The sequence below is a fragment of the Platalea leucorodia genome (genome assembly GCF_965183815.1).
Source record: "Platalea leucorodia genome assembly, chromosome: 23".
Lineage (NCBI taxonomy): Eukaryota > Metazoa > Chordata > Aves > Pelecaniformes > Threskiornithidae > Platalea > Platalea leucorodia.
Genome location: NC_138845.1, coordinates 2,219,537 through 2,244,547, shown reverse-complemented (window position 1 = coordinate 2,244,547; position 25,011 = coordinate 2,219,537). Strand labels below are relative to the sequence as shown.

Here is a 25,011-nt window from a genome sequence, read left to right as displayed (position 1 = left end):
CCCTCCGGTCCAGCAAGAGGCTGCTGGGGAGGGTGCCCATGCCAGGGCCACCTTGCAGGGCGAGCGCGGGCACCCGAGCCCCGGCAGCAAGGAGGTGGCCCTCAGGGGGGTGCGGGCAGTGCTGCAGCGTGGCCACGGTGACCTCTCGGCGTGCCACCCCACCGTAAGGGAACCCACAGCCTCCCCGGTCTCTGTGCCATGGCCGGCGCTGCTGGACCCCAGCTCTGGGCAGTCTGAGACACAGAAATGTTTTATTCTTCCAACGCCTTTTTTTTTTTTTCTTTCTCTCTCCTTGTTACTTTTTTTTTTTTTTTTTTTTTTAATTACAAAATCTCCTCCCTGTGCCTGCAGACGGACCTGGCCGCCTCCGAGCTCAGCCAGGTCTGTGTCCCGTCCATCCCCTCTGCCCCAGCCCAGCCGTCCCCAAACCCCGCTGCAGCCCAGCACCCTGATGCCCGAGCGGGGACCTGTCCTTGTGGGGCAACCCACGGGACACGGGGAAGACACGGGGAAGGCTCTTGGGATGAGGAGGCACACGATGGCAACTCCCTGTTGCAGTATGAGATGGGAAGAAGGCAAATCTAGATGGGACACCTCATTCTGGGGGGCCCGACCCTGCCTCTGTCACCCCAAGACAGCCTGGGCAGAAGCAGGCACTGTGTTGCTGGGGCTGTGGGCACCCCTGGGGCAGCTGAGCACCAGGCAGAGGGCGACAGGACTTGGTTTGATCCCAGCTGGAGAAGAGGAGCCCATGGGGGTGCTGGGGGTGGGCTGGGGGGGGACTGGAAGACAGCTGGGCTGCCCCTGCTCTAGGGGTTACAGGGGTCTGCGCCGATACAGATCCTCAGGTCAGCGGGCTGCTGAAAAGGGCTCAAGGCACCTTGGTAACGTCCACACGAAGAGGTGTTTGTTCCCGAAATTCCCATGGAAAGAAGAGTACGTAAGGTTCACATTAGCACACGTCAATTGTATATAGTGCAAATCAGGGCCCCGGCACCAGAGGGTTCACGCTCTGGTTAGTGGTTAGGATGTCCCACGGGTGCAATCCTGGGCACTGCAGACGCTCCAGCCCTTGCTCTGCCCCAGCTGCAAGGCGATGGGCGCATCGTGCACAGCCGTCCAAACCCTTCTCGTGCAGAACGAGGCCATACCCCATCTCACTGTCCCGCTCGCTCCCTCCTTGAGCCCTACCAGAGGAAGGGGAGCCAGGAAGCCTTCGCGAGAAGACACAGAGAGCCTGTCCCTCCCGAGCAAAACACAGGGCTGCTTCTCAAAGGCATCGCTGCCTGGCCAGAGAGGAGCTCTGGGCGCAGTCCCGAAGGCGGCTCTAACCACCCACAGCACAGCCACGACATCCATCCCAACACCCACCCCCTTCCCCAAGGGTGAGGAAGGTCCCAGGAGAAGGGCAGGTCTGCATCTGGCTGCCACCGCAGCCAGAGGGGTGGAGGCCCCTCACGCGTGTCCCCAGAGGGGTTTCAGGTCCCGAAGGCTGGGGACTGATTGCAGGCACGGTCTAGGTTTGCAAGGCCACACCTTGCAGAGGGAGTTTGTGGTTTTCCATCGGTCCCGAGCAGGAGGACATCTTCCAGGTGGCTGCACAAGCATCCTTTCTGGGAGACCTACAGAGGTGGCAGCCAAAGGTCCAGGCCGTTTCAGGACCGTGACTCGGGGAGTGAGGATGACGTGGCAAATGGGAAGCCAGGAGTGAAGAGCGAGCGCTGGGCTCAGGAGAGTCCAGCCACATCCTGGAAGCAGGGGAGCAGAGAACGTCACTGCTCATCACTGGTTCATGGGCTCCTCTTCCTCCATCGGCTCGTCTTGTGGCCTGAAATGGAGAAGTACGACGCATGAGACGGGGAGGAGACCTGTGTGACACAACGCATCCCTCAGCATCGAGCTGGAGGTTCTGACAAGTCCAGCATCTACACAAGCCTCCCAGTGCTTCCCGCTTCACCAAGACCTACGTAGACTCTGGCTGAGTCCTGGTGAGGATGAGAAAAGGCGGTGGGCAGGTGGGGACCCTGCTGAAAGGAGGTGATGAACCCCCCACACCTCCAGCCTCCAAGGAAGGCTTGGCTTCCTCCAAGGAAGGAAAGAGGATTTGGTCTCGGTTTCATCTTGTTTAGGAAGAGCCCAGCGCCGAATCCCCCAGAAGCCAATCCAGGTCCTGACCATGTGGATGCAGGGCCTCACCCCGTCACCCACTGATGAACGCTGGGGCCAAATCTGCCGCGATGCGAGGGCTGCAGGATCAGAGCTCTCGGTGGGGAGGACGGTTGTAATTCCATCTCCCACAGCCCAAGGCTTGCTTAAAGCCAGCACTGTCCCGACCTCCCAGAAGCTCATCTGGCTGTGGGACACGGCCCTTCTCTGCTGCCACCCCCGTGACAGCAAGGCTCGGACCCAGGCACGTGGGGAGCGAAGGGCACCCACATCTCCCAGGCTCAGTTAAGAGCATCACCTCTTCTCCACCATCACGGCCACCGAGAGGGAGGCCAAGGCTGTGACCGTCTCCACCTCTTCTGCCTCGTGGTGCTGCGCCTCCAGGAAGGAGCAGCCCAGCTTGGCGGCAAAGCGCTGCACGGCCACCCAGTATTTACCTGCAGGAGAAACAAAAAATCAGGAGGTGCCGGGACAGGGGTGCCCCAGGTCTCCGGGCTTCCCTTGCAGTGAGTGCACACATGGGGCATCGCCCTTCCGTGAGGAGGACGATGATGGAGGGCTCCACTGGGGTCTTTTATGCCAAGTGTCCCCTTGGGGGTCATGGGGTTTACTGGAGAGGGGAGGGAAGGCTAGCACTTGGCCCTTCCACGTTAACTAACCGAGCCCCCAGCCCTAGGACACTCACTCTGAACCTGGATCACCGTTTCCAAGGAGCGCACAGCGTTGGGGTTTGGTTTCTGCCTCATGCTTTCCTCTGGGAGAGGGTCCAGCTGCCAAAGGAAGGCACAGGGGTCAACAGGCGGGAGCTGTGCCCAGGGCTCGGCTCGCAGCGTCAGGACCCGCTGACCCCCAGCTCTCACCTCGTTGCCCAGCAAGGCTGACACGCAGGCCTCGGATGCGTCGCAGATGGCCGTAAGGTCATGGCCACCTTCTAGCGCGAGGACGATGGCTCCGCCAGCCAGGCTCATCAGCTGCTTCGTCATGTAGCCAAAGCCTGGAGGAGAAGCCGGAGGGGTGGTTGTCAGCATCCCTGCCCGAAACGCTGGCGCCCTGGCCCTTGGTGGGCTGGTACAACCCCAAGGATCTTCCCCAGCTCCGTGGAGAGCGGCCACCCCTACGCCACGGTCCCAGCCTGGGCGGGCAGCGGGAACAACCCGCCCTGAGCCCGCGGCGCGGCTTCCACCCCCTTACATTTAGCAGAGACTTTGTAGCCACCCAGGGGTGGCGGGTGGCCATCAGCCGCGTCGAAGCCGGCCGACACCAGCACCACATCGGGGGCGAATTCGTGTGCAATTGGCATCACCACCGTCCTGCGTGGGTAAAAAACAAATAAGAGGTGTTAAGTGCTGGCTCAGCCTGACACTGAGAGAGAGGAGATGAGTGGAAACACAAGGAACAGTACCTGAAAGCAGCCAGATACTCAGGGTCACCCATGGGGGGGTCGAGCCCTCCAGTCCAGGCTATGTTGACATTAAATCCCTCGCCAGGGCCAGCACCAACCTGTGAAAGAGCAAGGGCAGCAGTGAAGGCCTGGGTGCAGCCTGCAGGGATGCTGGGGCAGTGCCCTGAGCAGGCTCCATCGCTGCCAGGCTCCGGCGAGGCATGGCTGGGTGTCCCAGACCCCCTGCATTGTCAGGGCCACGGGAGCCGGTTGGGCTTGCAAAGCTTGCTGAAGAGCAGCAGAAGCTGTGGCATTTTCCTGACATTCCCCAGAGCCTTGCAGCCATCGGTCGCCGTCCCCGTGCCGCCGGCTGCAGGCTGGGACGAAGCCTCGGCTCTGCTGCCAGCTGGGTGAACCAGGCAGGATCAGCATCGACGGGCAAGGCACTGACACAAAACCACCCTCTGCTCAAAGCCAGCGCTGCCGTGTTCCGCTGGCTCGCACCTCCGCCGCCAGCGCTGCCGTCCCTGGGCAGAGCTGCGCAGACCTCGCAGCCTGTTGGTGCGTTTTACCTCGTCAGCGGCCCCGCTACCGGGGAAGAAGTTGCCATCATCGTGACGATGCAAAGAGATGTAGAGAACGTCAGGGTCTCTGTAGAAGATCTGCTGGGTCCCATTGCCGTGGTGAACATCCTAGAGGGAGAGAGAGATTGGGAGAGCGCTCTTTTTTTCAGCCTTGAGGGTGGCCCAATAGCCTAACGGAGCTAAAAGCAACTGGATCTCTACCCTGCTCCAGGGCTTGGTCCCCCATCCCCGGGATCTGCTCCTGCTCCCCCATCCTGACACGCCGGGGGTTCCCAGCCATGCCGCTGCAGCTGGTCCCCGAAGGAGGAGGTTCCGCCGCTCTCCAGCAGCTCCAAACCAGAGCTGGGAGGAGGTGCAGACACCCGCTCCTGGGGACGTCCTGGGGAGGAGCAGGGACACGCTGGGGGCCAGAGGCACTTACCCAGTCCACAATGAGGATCTTGCCGAGTTTCCCTTTCTGCTGCAGCTGCCTGGCAGCAATGGCCACCGAGTTAAAGAAGCAGAATCCCCTGCAAAGAGGGAGTTGGAGCTGGTTATCCCTCAGGCCCTTCCTGAGCACCCTTTCCTCCTGGCTCATGTGCTCCCCAAAGCATGGGCTCTCCCTCCCCTCTCCCTCTGGCCTGGGTACGGATGGGTCCCGGGAGGGGTCAGTCTGGGGTGATCAGTGATTTTGAGCCAAGGAGATGTTTTTTGGGGCTTCCCATGTGCCAGCCCACAGCCCTGCGGCTTGGGAAGGGGCCCTTACATGGCGGTGGAAGGATCCGCATGATGTCCAGGTGGCCGCACCACAGCGAAGCCGTTCTGGGGACAAAACAAAGGCGAGGAGATCAGAGCTGCTGCCCCCAGCACCACGCACCGCCTCCACACCCCGGCTGGCCAGTCCTGCCGCCCGGGGGCAGCTGGGGACAGGGCCCGCAGCAGCGCAGGGCTGGGAGCACCCGCTGCCAGCTGGCGAGACCCCGCAGCCCCCCTCCTGCCCGGCCGCGGGGCGATGCACAGCCCCGGGACCTCCACGTGAAGCCAGCCTACCTTCAGCTCCCTGGTGGCCACCTTGAAGGCCAGCTCGGTGACGCTGCCCGCGGCCCAGCGGGCGGCGTTGGAGGAATGCAGCTCGTTCCAGATGGTATCGCTGTCCACCTGGAAGCAAGGGGATCGGTCAGACGGGGACAAGGCACCGGTGGAGGAGATCTCAGTCACGGCACCCACGCTCTCTGCCAGCCGCCCTGCTCGGGGCCAGGGGTTGAAGTCCTGTGCAGGCTGAAGGGCCGGGCACCGTGGAGCCGGGCCACCTTGCGCGCAATGGGGCAAGCTCCCCAGCAGCTCCCTGGTGCTGCTGGCCAGGACGGCAGCTCCTCCGCGTGCTGTCAGCCCCAGCCCCCAGCCGAGCTCCGCACAGAGCATCTTGCCCTGCACCCGGGGGCTGGAAGGAGTGACTGAGAAAACGCTCGTTACCTTCTTTATCTTATTTTATTGTTTAACCAAACATCTTGGTTTGATCAGGATCACGTCAAGGGCCGAGCCAGAGCCGGAAAACTCAAGTCTCTTCTGATCAACGCCATGTGTGCAACGCAAAGGCTCCCCTCTGCCCACGGAGAGGGGCAGCTCCAGCCCCCCGCCTTCGGGGCACGGGCGAGAGGAGGGCAGGGAGGGAGAGGCAGAGCGGGGAAAGTAGATGCAAACGGGGCTGAGAAGAGCTGGTGCCCAGCAGCGGGGGCAAGGAGAGGAGAAGAACCAGAAGAGGCAGCAGGAAGGCATGGAGTGAGACCCTTCCTGAAAGAGAGAGAGAAGGACAGAGACGGGGGGAGAGAGGAAGAGAGGAGAACGCAATGAATGGAGAGAAAACAGGGCGGCAAGCTGTGAAAGGAGAGGCCACAGAAGTGTCTGGAGGGAAGTGGCAAGCTGCTGGCCCCATGACACCGCTCCCCTCCCTCAGCCGAGACCATGGCTTGCGGCTTCCCCCAGCCGTCCCGCCAGCTCGCTCCCTTCTAATGCCCCGGGCTCTTAGAAATGGCTGCGAGGGGCTTTTGGTTCCTGGGCCCCTTAGAGTAAGGAGGCACAAAGGATCCCCTTTCAAGGGTGGGATGCTTAGGACCATCCCAAGGACGGGGGAAGCTCTGATACAATGACATCTTGCCCACGGATGGAGTGCTCCCACCTGAGGCTACCCAACCTTCGCAGCCCAAAGGCTCCGCGAGCTCCCTCTCCACTCTAGCCCACAAGGAAGCCCTCGCTGGGGACAGAAGAAAGGAACAACCCCATCCAAAACCGGCCAAAGCAGAGATGGAGCACTTACCCCCACCCCTCCGCAGGGCAGCATGACGAACATCCGCTGCGACAGGATCCCTGCAGAGAGAGGGGACAGCGAGGGCTTCAGAGCCGAGAAACTGGGGAATGGTGGGGGACAGGGCACATGGCACAGGGGTACCAAGGAGGGAGGTTCGGCCTGGCTGCTCGGCCAGAATTAGGACCAGCCCACACGGGGGCTGCTTGGTGCGGTCCCCATGGCTGAGGGTGCTCTGGGACCCGGTGTGGATGCGCGGGCAGGGACGGGCAGAAGGCGAGGGCACGGCTGCCCGAGGGAGCGGAGTGGATGTGGACTCACCTGCCAGCTTCCCGTTGTCCAGTTTCAGGCGGTTGAGGGGATTGGTGCCGTAGAGGAAGACGTGGCGCTCGGTATGGACACACTGCAGCTCTTCCAGGGTGGCCTTGCGTCCCCGCAGACACTGTGGCAGACAGGGGCTGTGAGCAAGCTGCTCCAGGTGGGAGACGCGGGCTCGCCCACCCACGCACACCAGCCTCCGAGGGTGGCAGGGGCGCATCTCGATGTACGAGTCCAGCCACACCTCGTGTCACCGCAGCTGGGGAGGCAGCTGCAAGGCTGAGCGCCGTGCTTCTTGCATGGGATTTGAACTTGAGCACCCCTCATTTGCAGGCAGAGATCAGGCAGCAAATGCCAGCACCGCCTTCCCTCAACTGCAGAGCCCTGTGCGGACCAGTCAGCCCAGCTAGACCGGGGCAAGGTTTCTAACAGACTGGAACTGACACTGATGTTCCCTGAGTCGGCAAAACCCCATTTCAGTAGGGATCACACCTCTCCCTACGCCCATCTTCCAGCAGAGCAGACTGCTGCTGCCCTCCGAAGCTGGAGATGGTCAGACCAGCGTGCTCTGGCTTGGCACTGCCAGCAACAGAGAAGTCCAAGCCCTCTGCCAAGGTCTTTGTTGCCTGGATAATGGTGGCAACAGGCTGAGAAGATCTGGGAGCAAAACGGATGGAGCTGGGAGCAGGGTACCCTATCACACCGTTAGCAGGAGAGCTGCTCGTACCCACATCCCCCTCCTGGGCAGGCGTCCAGCTCCCACCCTGCCGCTCGCGCTCACCTCGCACTGGCTGCGCAGCCCTCTCTCCTGCAGACGGGACCAGATGCTCTGGATCCTGCCCGCGTGCTCTGGGTGGTTGCTGTTGTCGCCGCAGGAGCACTGGTGTTTGAGCATCACCGAGTCGTAAACCAGCCCTGCAAGGCACAAGGAGAGCTGCTGTCCCGAGGCTGGACTGGACACCCAGGCCTCCACGTTGCTGACCCTAATTCAGCTCCTTTTCAGGGGCTGGTTGAGACCCTAAACGCCCATGGCCTTTTGGTTTGACTGAAACACCTCTCTCAAACCATGGGAGCTTCTGTCCCAACATGTTTGAAGCAAATCCTGCCTTGGGTATGTACAAGAGCTGAACCTTGCCAGCATCACTGGACCAGGATGGCAGTCAAGGGGCCAGATGGGCAAGTCCTGCTTGGAAAAGTCACCTTACATAAGGAGAAGGAGCCCCTCATGGCTCGCTCTGCTCTTTTTGTAGCGAGCCAGAGCACTCCCAAGCATTTATGAGTCCAGGAGTGACTGGGACTGATGCTAAGCTGCCCCTGGGCATCCCCACCTCCCTTCCAGCTCCTGTCCTCAGCCCCTGCTGCTGCTCCAGCCCCGCAGAGGGGCTGGGCCGTACCTGTTGTGAAGTGGGGCTTGGCTGGCTGCTCCTGCACAGGCAGGGAGAGCGTCTTGGGGGCCGTGTCCTGGGCAGGAAGGGAGACGGTGGCGGTGGCAGGAGATGACTGGGCCCTGGAGAGGGGCCTGTGCCCCGCATGGATGGTGGGGACCATGGGGGAGTCGGCCAAGGGCTGCCGCTTGAGGAGCTGCTGCTGCACACGCTGGTAGGAATCCCAGAGATAGGCCTGATGGAGAGAGGCGGCGGTGAGCACGGCGCCGGGGCGGTGAAGGCAGCATCACCCGGCCCAGGGAAGGGAGCCCTGCACTGCGCACCCTCCCAGGGTCTGGATACCACAGCCCGCTCCATGCTGGGGGGCTCAGAGCTGGTTTGCAGGAGCTGGGACACGTCACGCAGCATCTGCTGCTCTCTGCTGGCTCAGCCCCGCAGTGCTGGCAGCCCTGCTGCAAGGCAGGCAATCTGGGGACCATACCCAGCAATCCGGGGACGATACCCAGCCTTGCTGACACCAGGGGTGGCTGCAGCTCTTGTCCCTGTCCTAGCAAACTGCTCCAGGCTGAAGGAAGGCACAGACGTGGTGCCTGTGTCCTTACCCACACAGCACCCCTTTACGGAGGTGGCTCCCAGAGTCTGATCTGGATCTTCCCAGCTTTGCTGGGTTTGTGCAAAGCCTCAAATAGGAGACACCAAGGAATGAATTAAAAATTGCTCCAAATCGCAGGGCAGGGATCTCTGCACGCTGCCTGCACAGGACTAATGCTCAAAGCAATTAAGCTACGACTGGAGACAGGGACAAGGCTGGGAACTCCACCTCTTACAGCCCACTCCTGAGCCTCTATGAAAGCTTCAAACCACCCCAAGGGCTCCATGAAGCTTGAGACAGCCAGAGAAGCCATCGTCCCTTTTCCCCATGGGCTCCTTGTGCCCAGAAGAGAGAGGGCTGCTTCAGGCCGGCAGCCCACACCCCGCCCCAGGGCTCTCCCATCCCTGCCAGCCCTTGGGTACCGGCTGTAGGACAAGCTCCTCTTGCGGCTGCATCATCTTCTGTGTCCTCTCGGGCTCCTTCACGCTGCTGCCCGGCCGTGCGGGCTCCACGCGTGCCCTCGCTGCGTCGCCGCTCTCGGCCCCGGCCTCTGGGAGCGTCCCCTCAGCTTCCATGTCCTCGGAGGAGGGGATCTGCCGCAGACGGGGCTTCTCGCTGGATTTAGCCATGCGCTGTGGTTGGAGAGGTCACAAATGAGCATGGAGAGGTGGCAGGGGACAGGCCAGGCTGAGGAGGTCATGGGGGGTGGCAGGGCATCTCGGGGCAGGAGCACGATGGATGTGGGAGCCAGGGAAGCTGAGCAGGTACCCTCAGCTTGCTGCTACAAGTCTGGGCAAGGCAGCATCTCGCAAGTGCCTCTGCCTTGGCCCTGGACACCTGGTCCTCACTGCCCAGCACGCAGGGTTGCCATCTTGCACCCTTCTAGCATCTGTCTCCCATTACCTCCTACACGCCTGGGCTGGGCCTCCGTGACTTACCTTGCCCAGATGCGTCTGTTGCTTGAGTCTCTCCAGGAACTGGGTGTGATGCTGCTGGTACACCAGTTGCTGCTGGATGGCCTTGGGGTTCTGGGGCAGGGGCTCCGAGCGGGTCCTGCCCAGCGGTTTATGGTGGCCTGGGAGCGACAGGCGCTCTGCCGAGATGAGTGAGGGGGCGAAGGAGAAGGGGACGGTTCCCAGACCTGGCACTGCAGGGGAGACGAAGGAGAGGTGAGGGGTGGCATGGTCTGCTGGGCAGACGTGCCACCCTGCAGAGCTGGGCACGGCGAGCAGCAGTGCTGTCTGCACCCATGCAGACTATCTCCAGACAGCCCTAAAAATGACATTGATCCAGTGCTGGAGCCCAGTATCTGGTAGGCCAGGATGGATGGGCTGTGTCTTTCTGGCTCCCCTCCTTCTGTCCCCATCGCTTTGGCATCACACAGCCCACAGGGGTCTGGGGACAGGATCTGGCTGACCTCAATCATCTCAGTCCCCCCCTCAGCTTCATCCTCAACGGGAGAAGCTTCCTTTGCTGCAGGTATCACAGGGCAGGGAGAGATGGAGCCAGGAACCAGCATGAAGGAGCCAGTTCTCCTTCTGCTACAATTAGAGCGGATTACCTAGAGGGGCTGGGGGGAATAAGGCAGCTAGAGGCAAAGCCAGGACGTCTGAGCTGCCCTGCTCAATGCAGGGCCTGTGGTGAAATGTGCTGGCACAAGAGCCTAGGAAGAGGCAGGAAAGACCCCTTGGAGGGGGGCTTCTGGGCTGCAGGAAAGGTGAGCGGCTCCAGCCCAGCCCAGCTCGGGCCGGGCAAGGGGCAGCTGGAGGGAAGAGCCAAAGCGACGGCGCTCTCTGCACCGTTGGGGCCATGGTGCATGCAGAACTCTGGTTTCATCCATGGCAAGGACACGCTTGCAGGGGCAACATCCTCCATTCCCTTGGCCCCAGCTCACAGAAGAGTAATGGAAAAATCAAGGCCACTGGGCTTTCCCAGCACCCAAAAAACCTGCCCGCCCTGAGCAAAGCTCCACGCTGAGCCCTGCCAGCGCTGACACAGCCTCAGTGCCTGTCACCGAGCTCAACACTTACCCGCCACCAGCGGAGTGTGGGTGACCGAGGGCTCGAGGATGATGACGGGCTGGAGCCGAGTGGATAAGGGACTCCCAGCCTCGTGCTGCTCCAAGCCAGCTGGTATGAACATGGGCGAGTGCGTGCCCGTGAGGACAGGTCCGTTCAGCACGGGCACCCGGTGTGCCAGGCTGGAGAGCGGGCGGCGATCTGCCTCTCCCTGCAGAGAGGAGGAGGAGTGGGTTAGCCACCCACCAGGACGCACACGGCAAGGGGATGGCGTATCCTTGCCGTGCCCAGTGCCCGCAGGCAGCGGCTGTGGATACTCAGAGCCGCTGCACGCCCGGCATTACCCCAGGAACCTCAGGCCCAAAGGAAAGGGCTTCCCCGCCCCCCGGGGACTCTGCCCAGTTCTAGGGCTACCTACAACCTGGCTACCTACCCTGGCGCTAGTGGTAGCCGGCAATCCCAGCGTGATGGCCGGAAGGGAGGCTGCACTCTGCAGGGCAAACTGGGCCAGTGAGCTCTCCTGCATCATCAGGCGCTGGGCCAGGGGTGTCTGCACCAAACACAATTCATTAGTCTCCTGCTCTGGCAGAGGCAGAGCTCAGCGTGGGACAAGCAGCTTGGGCACGGGCAGCAGAAGAGGGCGGCTGAGCCCCAGCTGCCTGGAGGAACGCCTCGGGCCAGGGCAAGGGACATTAGGGCCCAGTGGGGAGAGCACATACACTAGGAGACAAGAAATGCACACTGCCAAGGAGGGCAGTGTGTCAGGAGCAGCGCTGGGCCAGACAGAAGATCCCACCGTGTAGGGAGAGCAGGGCTAAGGGCAGTTCCTGGGCAGCGGGATTCAGGGCTGGGGTCCCCGGGGGTGGATGCTACCTTTGCCTGAGCCTAGGACGGGAGTGGGAGATCAGGGCACCCAGCCCTGGGGTCAGGAAGCCCCAACCCACAAGACCTCTGGCTGCGAGGCCGTCGGAGCTCACCTCGTGGGCCATGCCGGAGGCAGCAGGGAGGGCTCCGTGCTCGGCGGGGAGGCTGTCGTTGGGAGAGCTGCAGCCGGACACGGGGGTGCTGCTACTGCTCGGGGAGGAGTCTGCACAAGGAAGAGAAACGGGGGTGATGGGCACAAGCACCCAGATGTAGGCTTCACAGCCCCTGCCCCAGCCCTTCATAGCCCTCCCACCCTCTAACAGCTGCCCACCGCCCTCCGAGGGCCAAACCTCCCTTTGACTGCGCGGCACAGTGGAGACGGAGCTGCCCTGCCCGCATGGGAGGCACCCCGCCACAGCGAGGAAGCCTGACCAGCCACGTTTGCTCGGGGCCTTGAACCCTTTCAGCCTTCTAGGTCCATCCTGGGCCCAAAAAGCAGCAGGGTACAGCTGCAGCAACATCTTTTCCTGGCTCATCTATCCCCGCACCATCATGGCAGAGAGCTCCCTCCATGGGCTGTGCCCCGAGGAGGGCACCCACAATGTGCCAAGCCCTGAAGACATGACCCTCAAGCAGATGTGGCGCGGGGCCCTGGGCAGACCGTAGCTGCTCCAGCCTGGCCCCGAGGTCCCTCCAGATCCCTGAGGTATCATTGTCCTGGCAAAGCCCTCACCGATCGCCTCGGGCGGCCGCCTCTTCAGGGAGGGGGGAGCGCTCTCCTTCCGCGTCAGGGGATTCTTGCGTCGGTCAAGGCACTTCCTGGGCTTGCAACGCACCTTCAGATTGGGCTCAGACGCTGCGAGCAGACAAGGTGGTTAGTCCCGGCCCCGCTGCCGACAGGGGCGAGGCTGGACTGGCTTCGTGGGGCCAGGCCACCCCGCTTCTCAGCTCCAGCCATCCCCCGCGCGCGGGCTGCGAGGGCATCACGGCGGGAGGGAGATGGCATTATCCCCAAGGCCTTACCTGTCTTCCGCAGCGGAAAATGCTCCGGGGGGTCAAGAGAAGTGCTGGGGACAGGGGGCAGGAAGGTGCTGAGCACAGGAGGGGAAGGGCCCTCGGGATCCAGCGGTTCCAGAGACCTACGGGGAGAGGCCACCTTGTCAGAGACCCTTCCCAGTTGGCAGCCACGTGCCACCCACGCTACGCCCTCCAACGCAAGGGTGGCCCAGGGGGTATTTGCCTTTCCTGGGCGTGTGCTAGCTCTGCCAGTGGCCAGAAAGACTTGTCCTGTCCACTACCACAAGCACCTATAGAAGGGATCCAGCTGCTGGTGTTGCCTTGTCTTGGGACAAAAGACAAGAAGCCTGACAGTACTTCTTGGGTCAGGAGTGGGACGAGCCATCAAAGTCCGACAAGGTCAGGGAAAACAATGCAGGAGCTTCATCCACCTCCTGCAAGCACTTAACACAGAACCAAGCCACCTCGCCCAACAGACGTTAGCTAAACAACATCTCTAAAGACCAGAAAGCAGAAGATAACGGCGAGATCTCGCCCAAGATAAACAGCCACCTTTTTTGGGTCCCGAGCAGATGTCCTGCTCGGGGCAGGCCAGAGGATGCCCTTGTTTTACCTGTACGGCATGGCTGAAGGGTTGGGGTTGCTGGTCCTCTCCAAAGCTGCCTGCTGCTTCTTCAGGATGACCTCAGCCAGCTTCTGCTTCACCACTGTGCTGGCCACAGCACCTGCAGAAAGACCAGCAGTGACCACACAGGGCTGAGAGCCAACACAGCACTGTAAGGGATCCCTGCAGACACCAGCGTGGCCCCACGGCTCCACAAGTAATGCCAGGACGGCTGGAGACCCCCTACAAGCAAGAGACACTGAGAAAACCCTGTGGAGATGCTTGGTGCAGTTCTCAGGTCAAGGTTGGCTCAGGGAGAGAAGGGCCAGCCGGGGCAGCCGGACCTGCCCAGAGGGTCAGGGAAGCGTCCCCGTCCCACCCTCAGCTCTCCCACATCAAGTCAGGAGCCTGATCTTCGTGCGTGCGCCTCGTTGAGCACTGGGAGCGCGGCTGGTGAGAGGCAGAGCATCGCCAGAGGCGAGTCTCAGCTGCGGATCTGTCTGCTTCATCCGAGCCAGAGACAAGCAGGTATAAGCTGACACCCACGGAATAAAGAGGGCATGAAAGCGCAACGGGGCTCGTACAGCAGTGACAAAACTCCCACGGGTGCACGGGATCCTTCTGAAGCCTCTCCAGAGACACTGTGCCCCGGGGCTCTTTGAGCCTGCGTTACGCGCTGGTAACTTCCAGTTGATGGTGTACAGCTCAGCCTGTCCGGCACCTCAGCCCCCCACGCAGCCATACTCTGCCCCCCAAAACGGGGACAGCTTGCATGAGAGACAGCAAGAAAAAGAAAGCACCTCCAAACAGGTCAGGGGATAGCTTTGAGGCTCCCGAATCTCCTGAGGGAGCTGCGCTCTTCCAGAAGAGCATGAGACTTACCGCAACCCGCTGGCAAACAAACAGCAGCGACCCACGTGCAACACCTGGCTCCACCGCGGTGGTGCAACACCCCCACGCAGAGGTCTGACTGCTGCAGGGTGCTGCAATCGCCAGTCCCTGGCTGCCGTGAGCCTCCCGTGTGGTTTCTCACCTCGGACTAGGGCCCGTTCCCATGCTCCCACCCATGCCAGGCCATAGCCCCATCCATCCGTTCCAGCAGGAACACTCTGTGGTTACAACGGGGATGCTCCACGCTTCTGTGCCAGCATTCAGCACCTCCGAGCACAAGTTACTTAATTAATTTGTATGATTAACTCCCGGATTGCACAAAGGGGCTGTGTGTAGGCTGTCACGCTCAGCCATGCCGAGCTGACTGCGTTCGCAGGAGCTGTTTGCTCAGGAACGGCACGGAAAGGGCAGGCGCTGCGTTTTCAGCATTGCAATTAGCCCCATCAACCCCGTGCACCGTGGCGGAGAAGCCTGTGCTCCGCAGCCACGCGGGAGCAAGGGAAAATACCAGCATCCCGACAGAGCTCAGACTGGACGGGCAGGTGGACAGTAGGCTCACGGACACTGGCACGGGCGCAGTGCAGCCGATGCATGCTGCAGCTGCATTTTTGGGTTGTGATGCAGAGCTCTGCACATCCAAAAGCTCAGAGCAAGCTCCCTGCGAGCTCCCTGCGGCCACTGGCACTAGATGGCGCAGGGAGATCGCAGCCGGACCGGGCTTGCAAACCTTCCTGCCCAGCGTGGGGGGACCCACTAACCTCTCCCCACTGCCACGGGTGCTCCAGCCTGGGGCTTGCAAGTTCAAGAGGCAAATTCACGCCCTGCCCAGTGCAGTCGCAAGCACCGTCAGCTTGGGCAGCACCGCTGCAGCGGCCGTAGGGAGATCTGGAGATCTGTTGTGACCTCCTGGTTGGCATCGCTAGGAAGGATATGAAGGACAAACACCAGCCAGGCCGGGGCCAAAAAAAAAATATCTCTTGCCAGCTGCTAAGTGCAACCTGCTGGCATCGCTGCTTGCTGCTCAGAAGGGCCGGACTTCCCCGCGGACACCAAGCTGTTCTCTTGGCCCCAGGCAGGCACAGAGCACGGCGCAGTTCGATGCACAGGACAGAGATGCTCAGCGGCATGGATCTATCACACGCCTTTAGAGCAAGAGAAGGCAGAGCTCGGTCTGGATAAGGGCAGAATCACCTGCTGAGCCCCCTTCTAAAAGCCACTCTGATCTCACTCCCTCTGTGAGCCGAGCCCCCAGTCTCGGGGACACGGCTCCTCGGGCAGGGACGCGGTGCCCGGTGCCACGTGCCAGCAGACACACGGAGGCTCTTACTTCTCTTGCTCTTGTCCTTGTTGAGGATCTGCCGCAGCTCCTGCTCCTGTTGCCCAGGCTCGGCTTCACGGTGCGGGGACTCCATGGTCACCTGCAAGGAGAGGGACATCAGCACCAGGAGACCCCAGCCTCGCCCAGCGCAGACCGGAGCCCTCTTACCCCCGCCCCAAGCCCAAGGCACGAGTACACGGTGGCGGAGCATGTCTGAAACGGTCCGTTATGTCAATTTTGGAAGCCCTGGCCGACAAGAACGTGTTAAGTTGTTTCATCACAGCAAACCGGACGCATCTTTGTCTCCAGAGACGCTCTCCCCAGGGACATCGTAAAACTCAAACCAGTCTGTTTCAACTTGCTGCCTTTCATGGTGTTTTGACATATCTGTAGCTAGGGCATGTTGTAATACAACAAAAAATAAAAATCAGAGTTGACTAAAAGGGGAAAAAAAACCCCCAATTATACTAGTCTTAAAAGGTTGGATCTTGGTGTTTTCCAGAGCTGAGGTTTTCAGAGATGATCCCATTTCCCAGGGAGGTCAGAAAGCATCACGTCTGCACAAATGCCTCTAAGCACCCATCAGTCGTGGCGGCAGCAGCATCTCAAACTCTCCTTGTGTGGACCAAGCTGACGCTCAGCCTCTCCCAGAAAGCCTCCGTGTGATTCCCCCAGGGCTTCCAGACAAGGGTACTGGGACCAGTGAGCCTGAGAGCAGGGCGGGTGCTGAGGGGCAAGGCACACGGGACGTGAGAGAAGCGGATGAGGCTGGGCTTGCTTAGTCCAGAGGAGCGGGGGTACAACTGCATCTTCCACCACCCAAAGGGGGTCACGGAGCAGATGGAGCCAGGGTCCTCCGAGGAGCACAGCAAAAGGAGGAGCAGCAATGGGACAGATGTACCACAAGGGAAATCCCATCTGGATATATGGAACTGATGCCTGCCACGAGCACGGTGCAGCCCTGCGACCGGGACACGCAGGGGGGGATCTCTGTGCGTAGAGATGGTCACAGCTCGCCTGGCCGTGGTCCTCCGCAACCTGCCCTGCCTCTGAAGCTGGCCCTGCTCTCAGCGGGGGCCTCCAGAGGAACCATCCAAGCTCAATCTTGCTGTAATTGTGGGACAATGCAGGGTCTGGCAGCAGAGGCTGTGCAGGGCAGGGGTGCTATTCTGGGTGACACTAGAGAATTTCAGTGAAGACTTCCCAGAAAAGCAAATTAGTTTGTAAAGTGAGTAAACCGTGCCTTTAGGGCAGAGAAACAGCGGTGGCCAAGCGGAGTGGCAGATCACAGACACCAGGCATCCTGTCCAGTCGCTCTGGCTCCTCGCTCAGCACACATGGTATGCAGCTGAAAACATTTCCCTGCTTCGCACATCCCAGGAGGCCCCAGCCCTCCCGCCGGCCTTGGCAGGACGGAGATTTGGCCTGAAAGTAAGACACGAACCCCCCCACCTGACTGCCTAACTGGCCTCCTTGCGTCAGAGAGGTCTCCGGGCTGGCTAAAAAGCACTACAGACTCTCCGCCTCAGGGGAAAGAAGGAATTCACCTGGGAAGGTTATTTTGGGGTTGGGATTTCCAGCCTCTTCCTCTTAATCCCTGCCAGAGACGGGAACTCGGACAAAGCCAGCCCCGACACAGGGCACTGCTGGCAGACACACGTGGTGCCATGAGCTACGTGCTTTGGGGGCAAAATCAATTCTTTGAAGTGCCCAGTCCTCACCCAGCTGCTACCAAAAGTGGGTGCAGGTCCCCCCCCTGCACCCCGGGGTGCCCGTACCCTCACGTGCTGGTGGGCGAGCTGCTCCACTTGCTGCTGGTGCAGGCTGGCGAGGAAGAGCTGGTGCTGCAGCTGCTGCGTGTGCTTCAGGGCCAGCAAGGTGGTGTCGGAGCCGGGCTTGACGACGCGCTGCCCGATACGCAGGTCCATGGGGGCGGTCTGGGGCACCCGTGGGGAGGTGCACGGGTTCACAGCAGCTGTTGAGACACAAAGCGGGGCACAGCTCAGTCCCTGTCCGGCTCAGACCACCCTGCTAGGTAGGGAAAGCAGCAGATTGAGGCTGGGGTATACTCCAATGCACGGGTGGGCACGAACACGTCCTGCCATTGAGAAGGGCTTGCTACGCACCATCTACTGCCTGCAAAAGCCTCCTCCATCATCGGGCAAAAAATCCTGTAAATCATACACCCTTGGAGAACCTCCAAGGTGCTGCAGGCACCTCGCCCTGATACCACGGCTGAGAACTGCTTTGCAAACTTAAGACGCTCCCGCCCTGCCTGGATGCACAGCCTCCCTGCGTGGCGAACCCCCCACCCTCCTGGGAACGCCTAAAACAGTCCCAATTACACAGAGCGTTGGAGCACCCACGGTGGCAGGGGATTTTCACCAACCAGCTCCTAAAGCCTTGCTTAATTTCTCCTGCACGTGCCACGGGCCAGGGCAAAGCAGAGCTGGTCGCTTCCAGCTGCAACAAACAGAAGACGAACCTGCAGAAGAGCCACGCAGCCGCGGGATGCCCGCAGCCGCGGTGCTCCTCCTGCATCCCTGCGGCGGGATGCTCCAAACACCACAGCCAGAAGGCAGCGAGCCGGCCAGGCGCGGGCAGAAAGGGGATGAGCAAGCACGACAGCAACTGAAGGACGCACGGACAAGCCCCGGGGCGTCCCACAAACCAAACGCAGCAAGGCAGCCGCGGCCACTGCAGGTTCGTGCTTCGCCAGGGGCGTTGCAGCGCAGGGGAAGCTGGAAACAGGCAGGCGGGCAGGAAATTCAGCACGAAGAGACGCTGCAAGGGGGATGCTCTTGCAGGACGCAGGGCCAAGGCCGCTGCAGCCTGAGAGCTAATTGTTTTCCAAAAGCAGTTTCAATTAAAAAAAAAAAAAAAAATCAAATGCAAATGTTATTTTATAGACAGAGAACCACACCCTGCGCTGTTCAAACCTCAGCCTCAATGGTATCGGGGAGCTTGCGCTGATGACTGCAACGTTGCAGGAGAAACCTCCGCAGGCTCCTGCCCCGTAACAGCATTTACACAGCTCTTCCAGGGGGAAACCCGGCAAACTCCTGCCCCGGCCCACGCCTCCCTGCAAGGCAAGGGAGCACGAGAGCGTTCACCCAAGGAGGGCCCAGGGACTGTTAATAACCACAGGCACACATCCGTGCAGACGAGGGGGTGCACGGCCCTGCTGAAATGGGGCCAGCTCTGGCTTTCCTGCGTGGCCCAGGCAGGAAAACTCCCGCCGGTCCAGGGCAAACACTTCTCGGCACCAGCTCAGTTCTCCAGGACAGAAACATCCCCAACCTCGGGCCATGTTGGAGAAGGACCTGATGTTCCCAAGAAACCCCACTGCAGGGTTTATCCCGTTCTCTCTCCACCTCGCTGATAACTGCCTGGGATTTAATTTGTCTCTGGCTAATTGGCTCTAATTACTACACCCTGCCTGCCCCACCGTAACCGGCATGATAGGAAGGTTGAGGAAGATTAACAGCCGCAGCCCAAAAGCCGCTGAGCTCCTCTGCTCCGTTATCACCAAGGCCTCGGGGCTGGACAAGGCGCGATGCCACGAGATGGGCAGGGTGAGCCCCACGGCCCCCTTTGAGGGTCAGGCACAGCAAAAGCAATGAGCACCTTTCAGCTGCATTTTTATGAGCGAACAAGACTCCAAGTGAAGTTACCCTAAGCGAGAAGACCCCAAGCCTTCTCTCCAGGTGCCCTTCAACACCTGCAAGAAGCCAGGGGTCCCGAAAAGGCTGGTGTCCTCCGTGGGGCTGGTAATTCACCCCAGCGCTACCCAAGAGGCTGCAGCGCTTGGTCGCGTCTCCTTGCAGCACGGTGCCAGCACCGGCGCCCTGGGAGGCCATACCTGCCTGCTGTTCCAGAAACCTCCCAGCTTCAGCAATCCCCAAAGGGCCTCGGATCTTGCTAAACACCCGTGATTTTGAAGGATGCAAGCGATAAGCTGGGCTGTCACCTCCTGCTTCTCAGCTCCTGTGTGTTCCCACCTCCCAGCGAGGAGGAGGAGGAGGATGCCAGCGGGACGGGCGCTGGCCAAGCCCCTCGGGGATGCTCGGCAGGAGGACGGCTGAAGGGAGGCAGCGGCACGGTGTGCGTAGTGCTACCCGACGGGACGCGCTGCTGGCAGCCAGACAAGGACAGACTGTAACAAGCAAATCTCAGGATGGGAAACGGGGACTTCTGACAGCTCCCAGCCGAGCCAAATCCCCGCCACGTGATGCTGTCTATCTGCAGGAACTTGCTGAAGCTCAGCCATCCCTCGGTCCCCTCCAGCCAAATGTCACTGTCCTGCTGTATACCATAAAGGGGCAGGAGCTGGGAAATGCACTGGGGGACCACAGCCATCGCGACCGGCTTTGAGACACTGAGAAGGGCTGCTTACATGCAGAAGCACCGTTTGGAGGGGAAAGTGGGGGTACGAGGAGGAAGGGGCCAGCCCACCAAACCACAGCCTCCATCCTCGGAGCTGATGGCATCCAGAGAAGAGCTGTCACAGCCTTGCGATCCTAAAACTGCCCGCGGGGAGCTCCCACCGGCCAACGCTCAGCAGCAGCAGCCTTGTTCTCACCGCCCCAGCAGCAGCATCCTCAGCATCTCCCCGGGGCAAAAAGGGGCGCGAAAGCCTTGAGGGCAACCACAGGCACCTCCGGGGACGGAGGGGGAGACAGAGGCAGCGGCACAGAGCCGAGGGGGAAGGCACTGGCGGGGTCTCTGGGAATCTCTCTACCTCATTTGTTTTAGTCTTTTTAAAAACAAACTCCGAAGCAGCGGAAGAGAAGTGGGAGGGAACGCATGTGCTGGGGGAGAGGGAGGACGGGCAGGCCAGCGGCCAGCAGCCAGAAAAACAACTCCTCACCGCTCGCCCAGAGCCAGGAAAAAGGCTGTCGAGCATCCCCACGGCCAAAAGGCACCAGAGCCAGGGAGAGCGGCCGGCGGCAGAGGCTGCGCAGACCCTCCTCCCGCCACGGCCCCCAGCTCCGCACGTCGACGGCGCACGGAGCACCCCGCTGCGCCGGGCCCTGCTCGGCTGGGGATGTTTAGGCAAAACGGAGCTGTTCAAGAGGTGGGAGAGAGGGAAGATGGGTTGGAAAAGAGGTACCACGGGAGCACGGACTGGCCTGAAGTGCCTCAGGGTGACACAGGCGTCCCAGCCTGTGCAAAGCCCCGACTTACAGCTTCGCACCTGGCCAGCACGGGCTAAAGCCACAAAAGTCAGGGCGGTTTTTCAGAGCTCAGAAATGCGACGCTTTACATGCCGAGTGCCAGGGAGGCGAGGGACGAAGACCGGCTGGGGGCAGGGGCACCGGGAGAGCAGCCCAGCCCCTGGGCAGGAGCCCCGGCCACCGTCCCCACGCTGGGACCCCTCCGGCGCGTGGCAGCTCCCCAGGGATGCCCCGCGTCCCTCCTGCTCCAGCCCAGGCTCCAGCAGCTCCGGACCCCTTCGCAAAGCCCTCCCTGCCCTGGGAGCTGTTTGTTTCAGCCGTGAACTCCCGCTGCAGCTTGAATTCATTTGGGGTTTCATGCCGGGACCTCCGCCAAGAGTTACAGTAAACAACTCCCCTCCCCGGCAGCCTCCGATGCTCACACATGATTCAGGGGGCAGGCAGCCAGGCGAGCAGCTCCTCCTCTTCCCCTCACCCGAAGAAGGCCAAAAGCACGGCCCCATGACAGCTCCTGGGGGGTCTGCCCCTTTCCCCAAGCCAGCCCGGGTCCTGCCGGTTCCTAGTGGACCATCGCAAGCCACCAGCACCACGACCCGTGGCCACAGAGGGGCTGGGACCGGGATGCACGGGCTGAGACCGGGATGCTCCGCTGGCCCCGTGCAGCCTCAGGGGGCCGAATCCATCATCCTTCCCTCCTCAGCCGTGTGGCCAGGAGCAGGACCGAGTGCCGGGACAGGGAGAAGTGAGCTGGGAGCACCCACCCAGGGAAGAGGCGGAAGGTTTCTGGGACAGGCTCCTCTCCCGGCTGGATGTCCGGCTGCCAACATTTTTGTGAATTATTTTTAGTTCGCAAGAACATTCGCACGGGAAGGCCGGCGCTGGTGGCAAGCTCGTCTTCACCCGAGCGCCGGGGCTGGCAGGGGCTCAGCAGCCACCATGTCACCAGCAGCAGCGCAGCGGGACCAGGGCAGCACTCGCAGGGCAAATGGCTTTGCGCATGACCCTGCCATTAAAACGCAGCAAAACTCAGCCTCTTTGCAGACATCCCTCTCCTCCCTGCTTCTGCCGAATAAACCATTAACTGCAAAGCTTCTCTGCTCAGCCCAAACAACTCAGGATGTATCTGGGGTGTGAAGCAAGGCAGCAGCAGCCTGGACGCGGGGTGAAGGCGGCCGCAGGGATCACTTGCTGCCTTGTCCCTGCTTGCACCACGTTGCCCAGCAGTAAAGCAGAAGCACCCAGGCCGCTGCATCGCTGCGGCACCAAGCGCTTTGTTTTTCTGGGTCACCTCGTGCAGCCAGGTCACCGGGAGGAAAACACGCCGCTATGCCAGCGCGCTGGGAGAAAGCCGAGGCGAACCGCGCCGCGGTGCCGGCGGGCGGAGGCGACTGCCCAGGGCTGCAGAGCCCATTGCACAAACCGCTCCGCACCTGGGCAGGTAGCAGCTGCTGCAGCTCCACCCTTCCTCCACGGGAAGGGGAGATTGCAACACAGCGAGCGGAGCTTCGGCACAGAGTCTCTCCCCGGCGTGCCCTGGGAAAGCCTTCGGCGGTACGAGCATGAATGCAAGCTCTGTGCTCAACAACCCAGCATGGGTTACCAGCATTTTCCAGGCTGCCGGCACGGCACGGTGCAGGGAAAACAGCCGAGGCGCTCCAAGGGCCGGCGCGCTCACCGGCGAGGTGGGGAGAGCCGCGGAGCGAGCGTGCAGACGGCGACGGGCTCCCCGCTTTGCAAACGCTCAAGCGCCTCTCGGACTCCTGCTAAGCTTTTGGCCGGGGTGAAATCTGGTGCCAGTGAGTTTCCCAGGCCGGTGGCGGTAATCCGGCGCTTGTGTCGCTCGCTCCCCAAAGGGGAAATCACTGGTCACGCTGCTGCTCCCGGACAGACAGACAGACAGCCCCCCGCAAAAAAGCAGTGCGGAAATCTTTGCTTTGGCATTTCCTGATATTTTTAAAGAGGCGAGATCAGCCGTCAGCGACGAGCTGCACTTACATAAGAGGGAAATAAAGCAAGAAGCAAAGGAACCAGGGCAGGCAGATTATGAAGGAGCAAACCAGTCGCATCCGAGCTACGCCTTTCCGTGCATCCCTGCCTTCAGCCCTGCCTGCCATGAAGGCAGGCTGCCGGGTTTTGCGGCGCGGTGCAGCCCTGCCGTGTGCCAGCGCTGCCCGCAAGGCGATCGCACACGGCGAAAAGCTTTGTCTGAGGCTGAGCAGCAGCTAAAGGCAGGGTGTGTTTTTTTTTAAAAAATCGTTTTCCATCTTATGTTGATTAGCTGTGAAAGGTTCAGAGTTCAGCTGGGTTGAAGAATGCGTGTGATTAAAAACATTCTTTAATAAAAGGAAAAGGTCTTCTTCAGAGCCACGCACAAGTAACAAAAATTAGCTGGAGGGAATTCGTTCAAATTAAAAACACTTAAATGAGAAACCACACAAAAAGGACTATGTTGAAATAACATTAAGATCACAAAGCCAGAACTCGAGAAATAGGAAATCCCGGAGTCGGGGTACCTCGCATAACCTCACCCTGGCTCCGGAGGTGTATGCACCAAGATGCTGGTTTTAATTATGGGACCAAACACTATGCTCCCCTCAAAGACCAGCAAAAAATGACAAAAACCAGCATCACCCCGGTACCTCTGCCCAGCTGCACCAGCAGCAGGGGCACAGGCACTGCCCTCGGGTCTCGCAGCTCCCGGGGGGACAGCGGGAACCCCGAGCCGGTGCTCCACGCGCCCCTCGGCTCCCCTACCTCCATCTGCTTGCGCGTCCCCGGGGGGCCTCCTCGCAGGACCCCGCGAAATCTGAGGGTTTGGGGCATTTTCCTCCTTCCTCGCCTCGCCGGGCGGCTGCCGGGGGAGCGCAGGGGAGCCGCCGCGCAGCGCCGGGGAAGGCAGCTCCGGGGAAAGCCCTGTGCCGCCGCAGCTGTCCCCGAGCGGAGAGGCCGTACGCAGCGTCCCGCATGAGCCATAAGAGAACAGATGATGCTCGGGGAAGATGTAATGTTTGGAGCGGTCGGTTGCCAAGTTCTGATAACTCTTTATGGAGCATGTTAACTGGGAGTTTCAAGGGCTTTATGAATCGGCCAGATGTGGGTGGATCCCTCTCCTCCCTACCAGACATCAAATTCCTGCTCCAAAACAAGAAGAGGCTGATGTTTCTCTATGAAAAGCCCCCGAGAGTTTTCCCCCAAGGGTAAAACCCTATTTTTCTACTCTGATTCTTGCAAACTTTCTTCTGCAGAAAGTTTCCAGAAGAAAAAAAAAAAAAAAAAATTGAGACAGACGATGATTAAAGCTTGGCAGAGGCACGTGCATCGCAAAACCCCTTCCGCAACCAAAGTCATGAACCAGGATTAAAAGCAACGCACCTGAAACCACCCAGACTATGTGCATACACCTGTGAGTGAAGCACATTATTTAGGTATTTCAAGCACATAAATCAGAAAATACTCTGTTTGAGCCTGTAAATGAGATCCACATCAGGCCTCGGGAAGCGGATCAGGGCGAGATACTTCCCCTGATTACTCTCGCTGGCTATTTGTGGCTCGTGACCTTTGAGTCAGACATTTAATAGCCCTCCCTGGAATTTTCTCCCCACAAATGTGCGTAGTTACGTTTTGAAACTCATGACTTCGGGACCCAAAAATCTCATGGCGCACCGAGGCCAGCCGGCGCTACAGGGACACGGAGCAAAAAGCTTCATACCTGGATCCGCTGCTATTTTTCATGCTCCGTGTTTCAACCCACACCCCAATATCAGTGTTCCCACCCAAGCTCATCAGAGACATGGGACCACGCTATGCGTTCCCACAGCGTCCATGCAGAGCAGAAGGCAGGACTCCACTACCAAAGGAAGAGGTATAGCGAATGCTTCAGGACTAAATAAAACATTGATGGCAGCGGTCCAGCTGTATCCGCAGTGGAAATAGGGGTGCCTGCGCGCTCCCCGGACAGCGAGCCCCCTCCTCGCTGGGCCAGGTCTGCCCCGCGGATGCGGTCGGTGGGGCGAGCAGATCCACCCAGGTGTGTTCAGGTGCCTGTTTCAAGGCAGGTTTTCCACGTGCTCTCAAATCCGCATGTTCAGATTGGCCTTGAAAGCGTTCTGCCTGCAGGGCCAAGCTGGTCCAACTTGCAAACGTGCCAGGGGCTGAGCTCCCTGGATGCTGCCCCTCTCCCAGGGATGAGTTCTTAAAGCCTTCAAAGCACCCAACCATGAACGTGCAGAGGCAAAACCTGCACAGCAAAACCTGGCGATAGGTTTCGAGTCTAAATCTGAGATTGTTCGGTCACAGGGACACACAGGTACTAAGGCACAGAAAGAGCTGGGCACGGGCAGGATTGAATCACGCCACAGGCAGGCAACGCAGCGGCTGCGGTTTCACAAATAGGTGCTTACGATCCCCGTCCCTGC

At 60.5% G+C, this 25,011-nt stretch overlaps 1 protein-coding gene across 7 annotated transcripts in view; it reads right to left on the bottom strand.

The window, feature by feature from the left end:
- Positions 1-409: 409 nt before the first annotated feature.
- The window catches only part of HDAC7 (histone deacetylase 7), an 89,293-nt gene continuing 64,691 nt past the window's right edge, over positions 410-25,011 (bottom strand). For 6 of the 7 annotated variants that reach the window (XM_082332587.1, XM_082332590.1, XM_082332586.1 and 3 more), the window contains exons 2-25: positions 17,198-17,394; positions 15,429-15,519; positions 13,220-13,331; positions 12,613-12,728; positions 12,323-12,445; positions 11,703-11,812; positions 11,159-11,275; positions 10,738-10,936; positions 9,646-9,854; positions 9,130-9,339; positions 8,125-8,350; positions 7,512-7,645; positions 6,734-6,854; positions 6,425-6,474; positions 5,161-5,268; positions 4,877-4,932; positions 4,553-4,640; positions 4,120-4,239; positions 3,569-3,666; positions 3,358-3,476; positions 3,027-3,160; positions 2,852-2,936; positions 2,465-2,603; positions 410-1,828 (exon numbers count right to left, since the gene is read on the bottom strand). In XM_082332587.1, coding sequence (XP_082188713.1) covers positions 1,783-1,828; positions 2,465-2,603; positions 2,852-2,936; positions 3,027-3,160; positions 3,358-3,476; positions 3,569-3,666; positions 4,120-4,239; positions 4,553-4,640; positions 4,877-4,932; positions 5,161-5,268; positions 6,425-6,474; positions 6,734-6,854; positions 7,512-7,645; positions 8,125-8,350; positions 9,130-9,339; positions 9,646-9,854; positions 10,738-10,936; positions 11,159-11,275; positions 11,703-11,812; positions 12,323-12,445; positions 12,613-12,728; positions 13,220-13,331; positions 15,429-15,519; positions 17,198-17,394 — 3,008 coding nt within the window. In that variant the 3' untranslated portion in view covers positions 410-1,782. The remainder of the gene's footprint in view (positions 1,829-2,464; positions 2,604-2,851; positions 2,937-3,026; positions 3,161-3,357; positions 3,477-3,568; positions 3,667-4,119; positions 4,240-4,552; positions 4,641-4,876; positions 4,933-5,160; positions 5,269-6,424; positions 6,475-6,733; positions 6,855-7,511; positions 7,646-8,124; positions 8,351-9,129; positions 9,340-9,645; positions 9,855-10,737; positions 10,937-11,158; positions 11,276-11,702; positions 11,813-12,322; positions 12,446-12,612; positions 12,729-13,219; positions 13,332-15,428; positions 15,520-17,197; positions 17,395-25,011) is intronic. The other variant, XM_082332589.1, reaches the window with a different exon arrangement.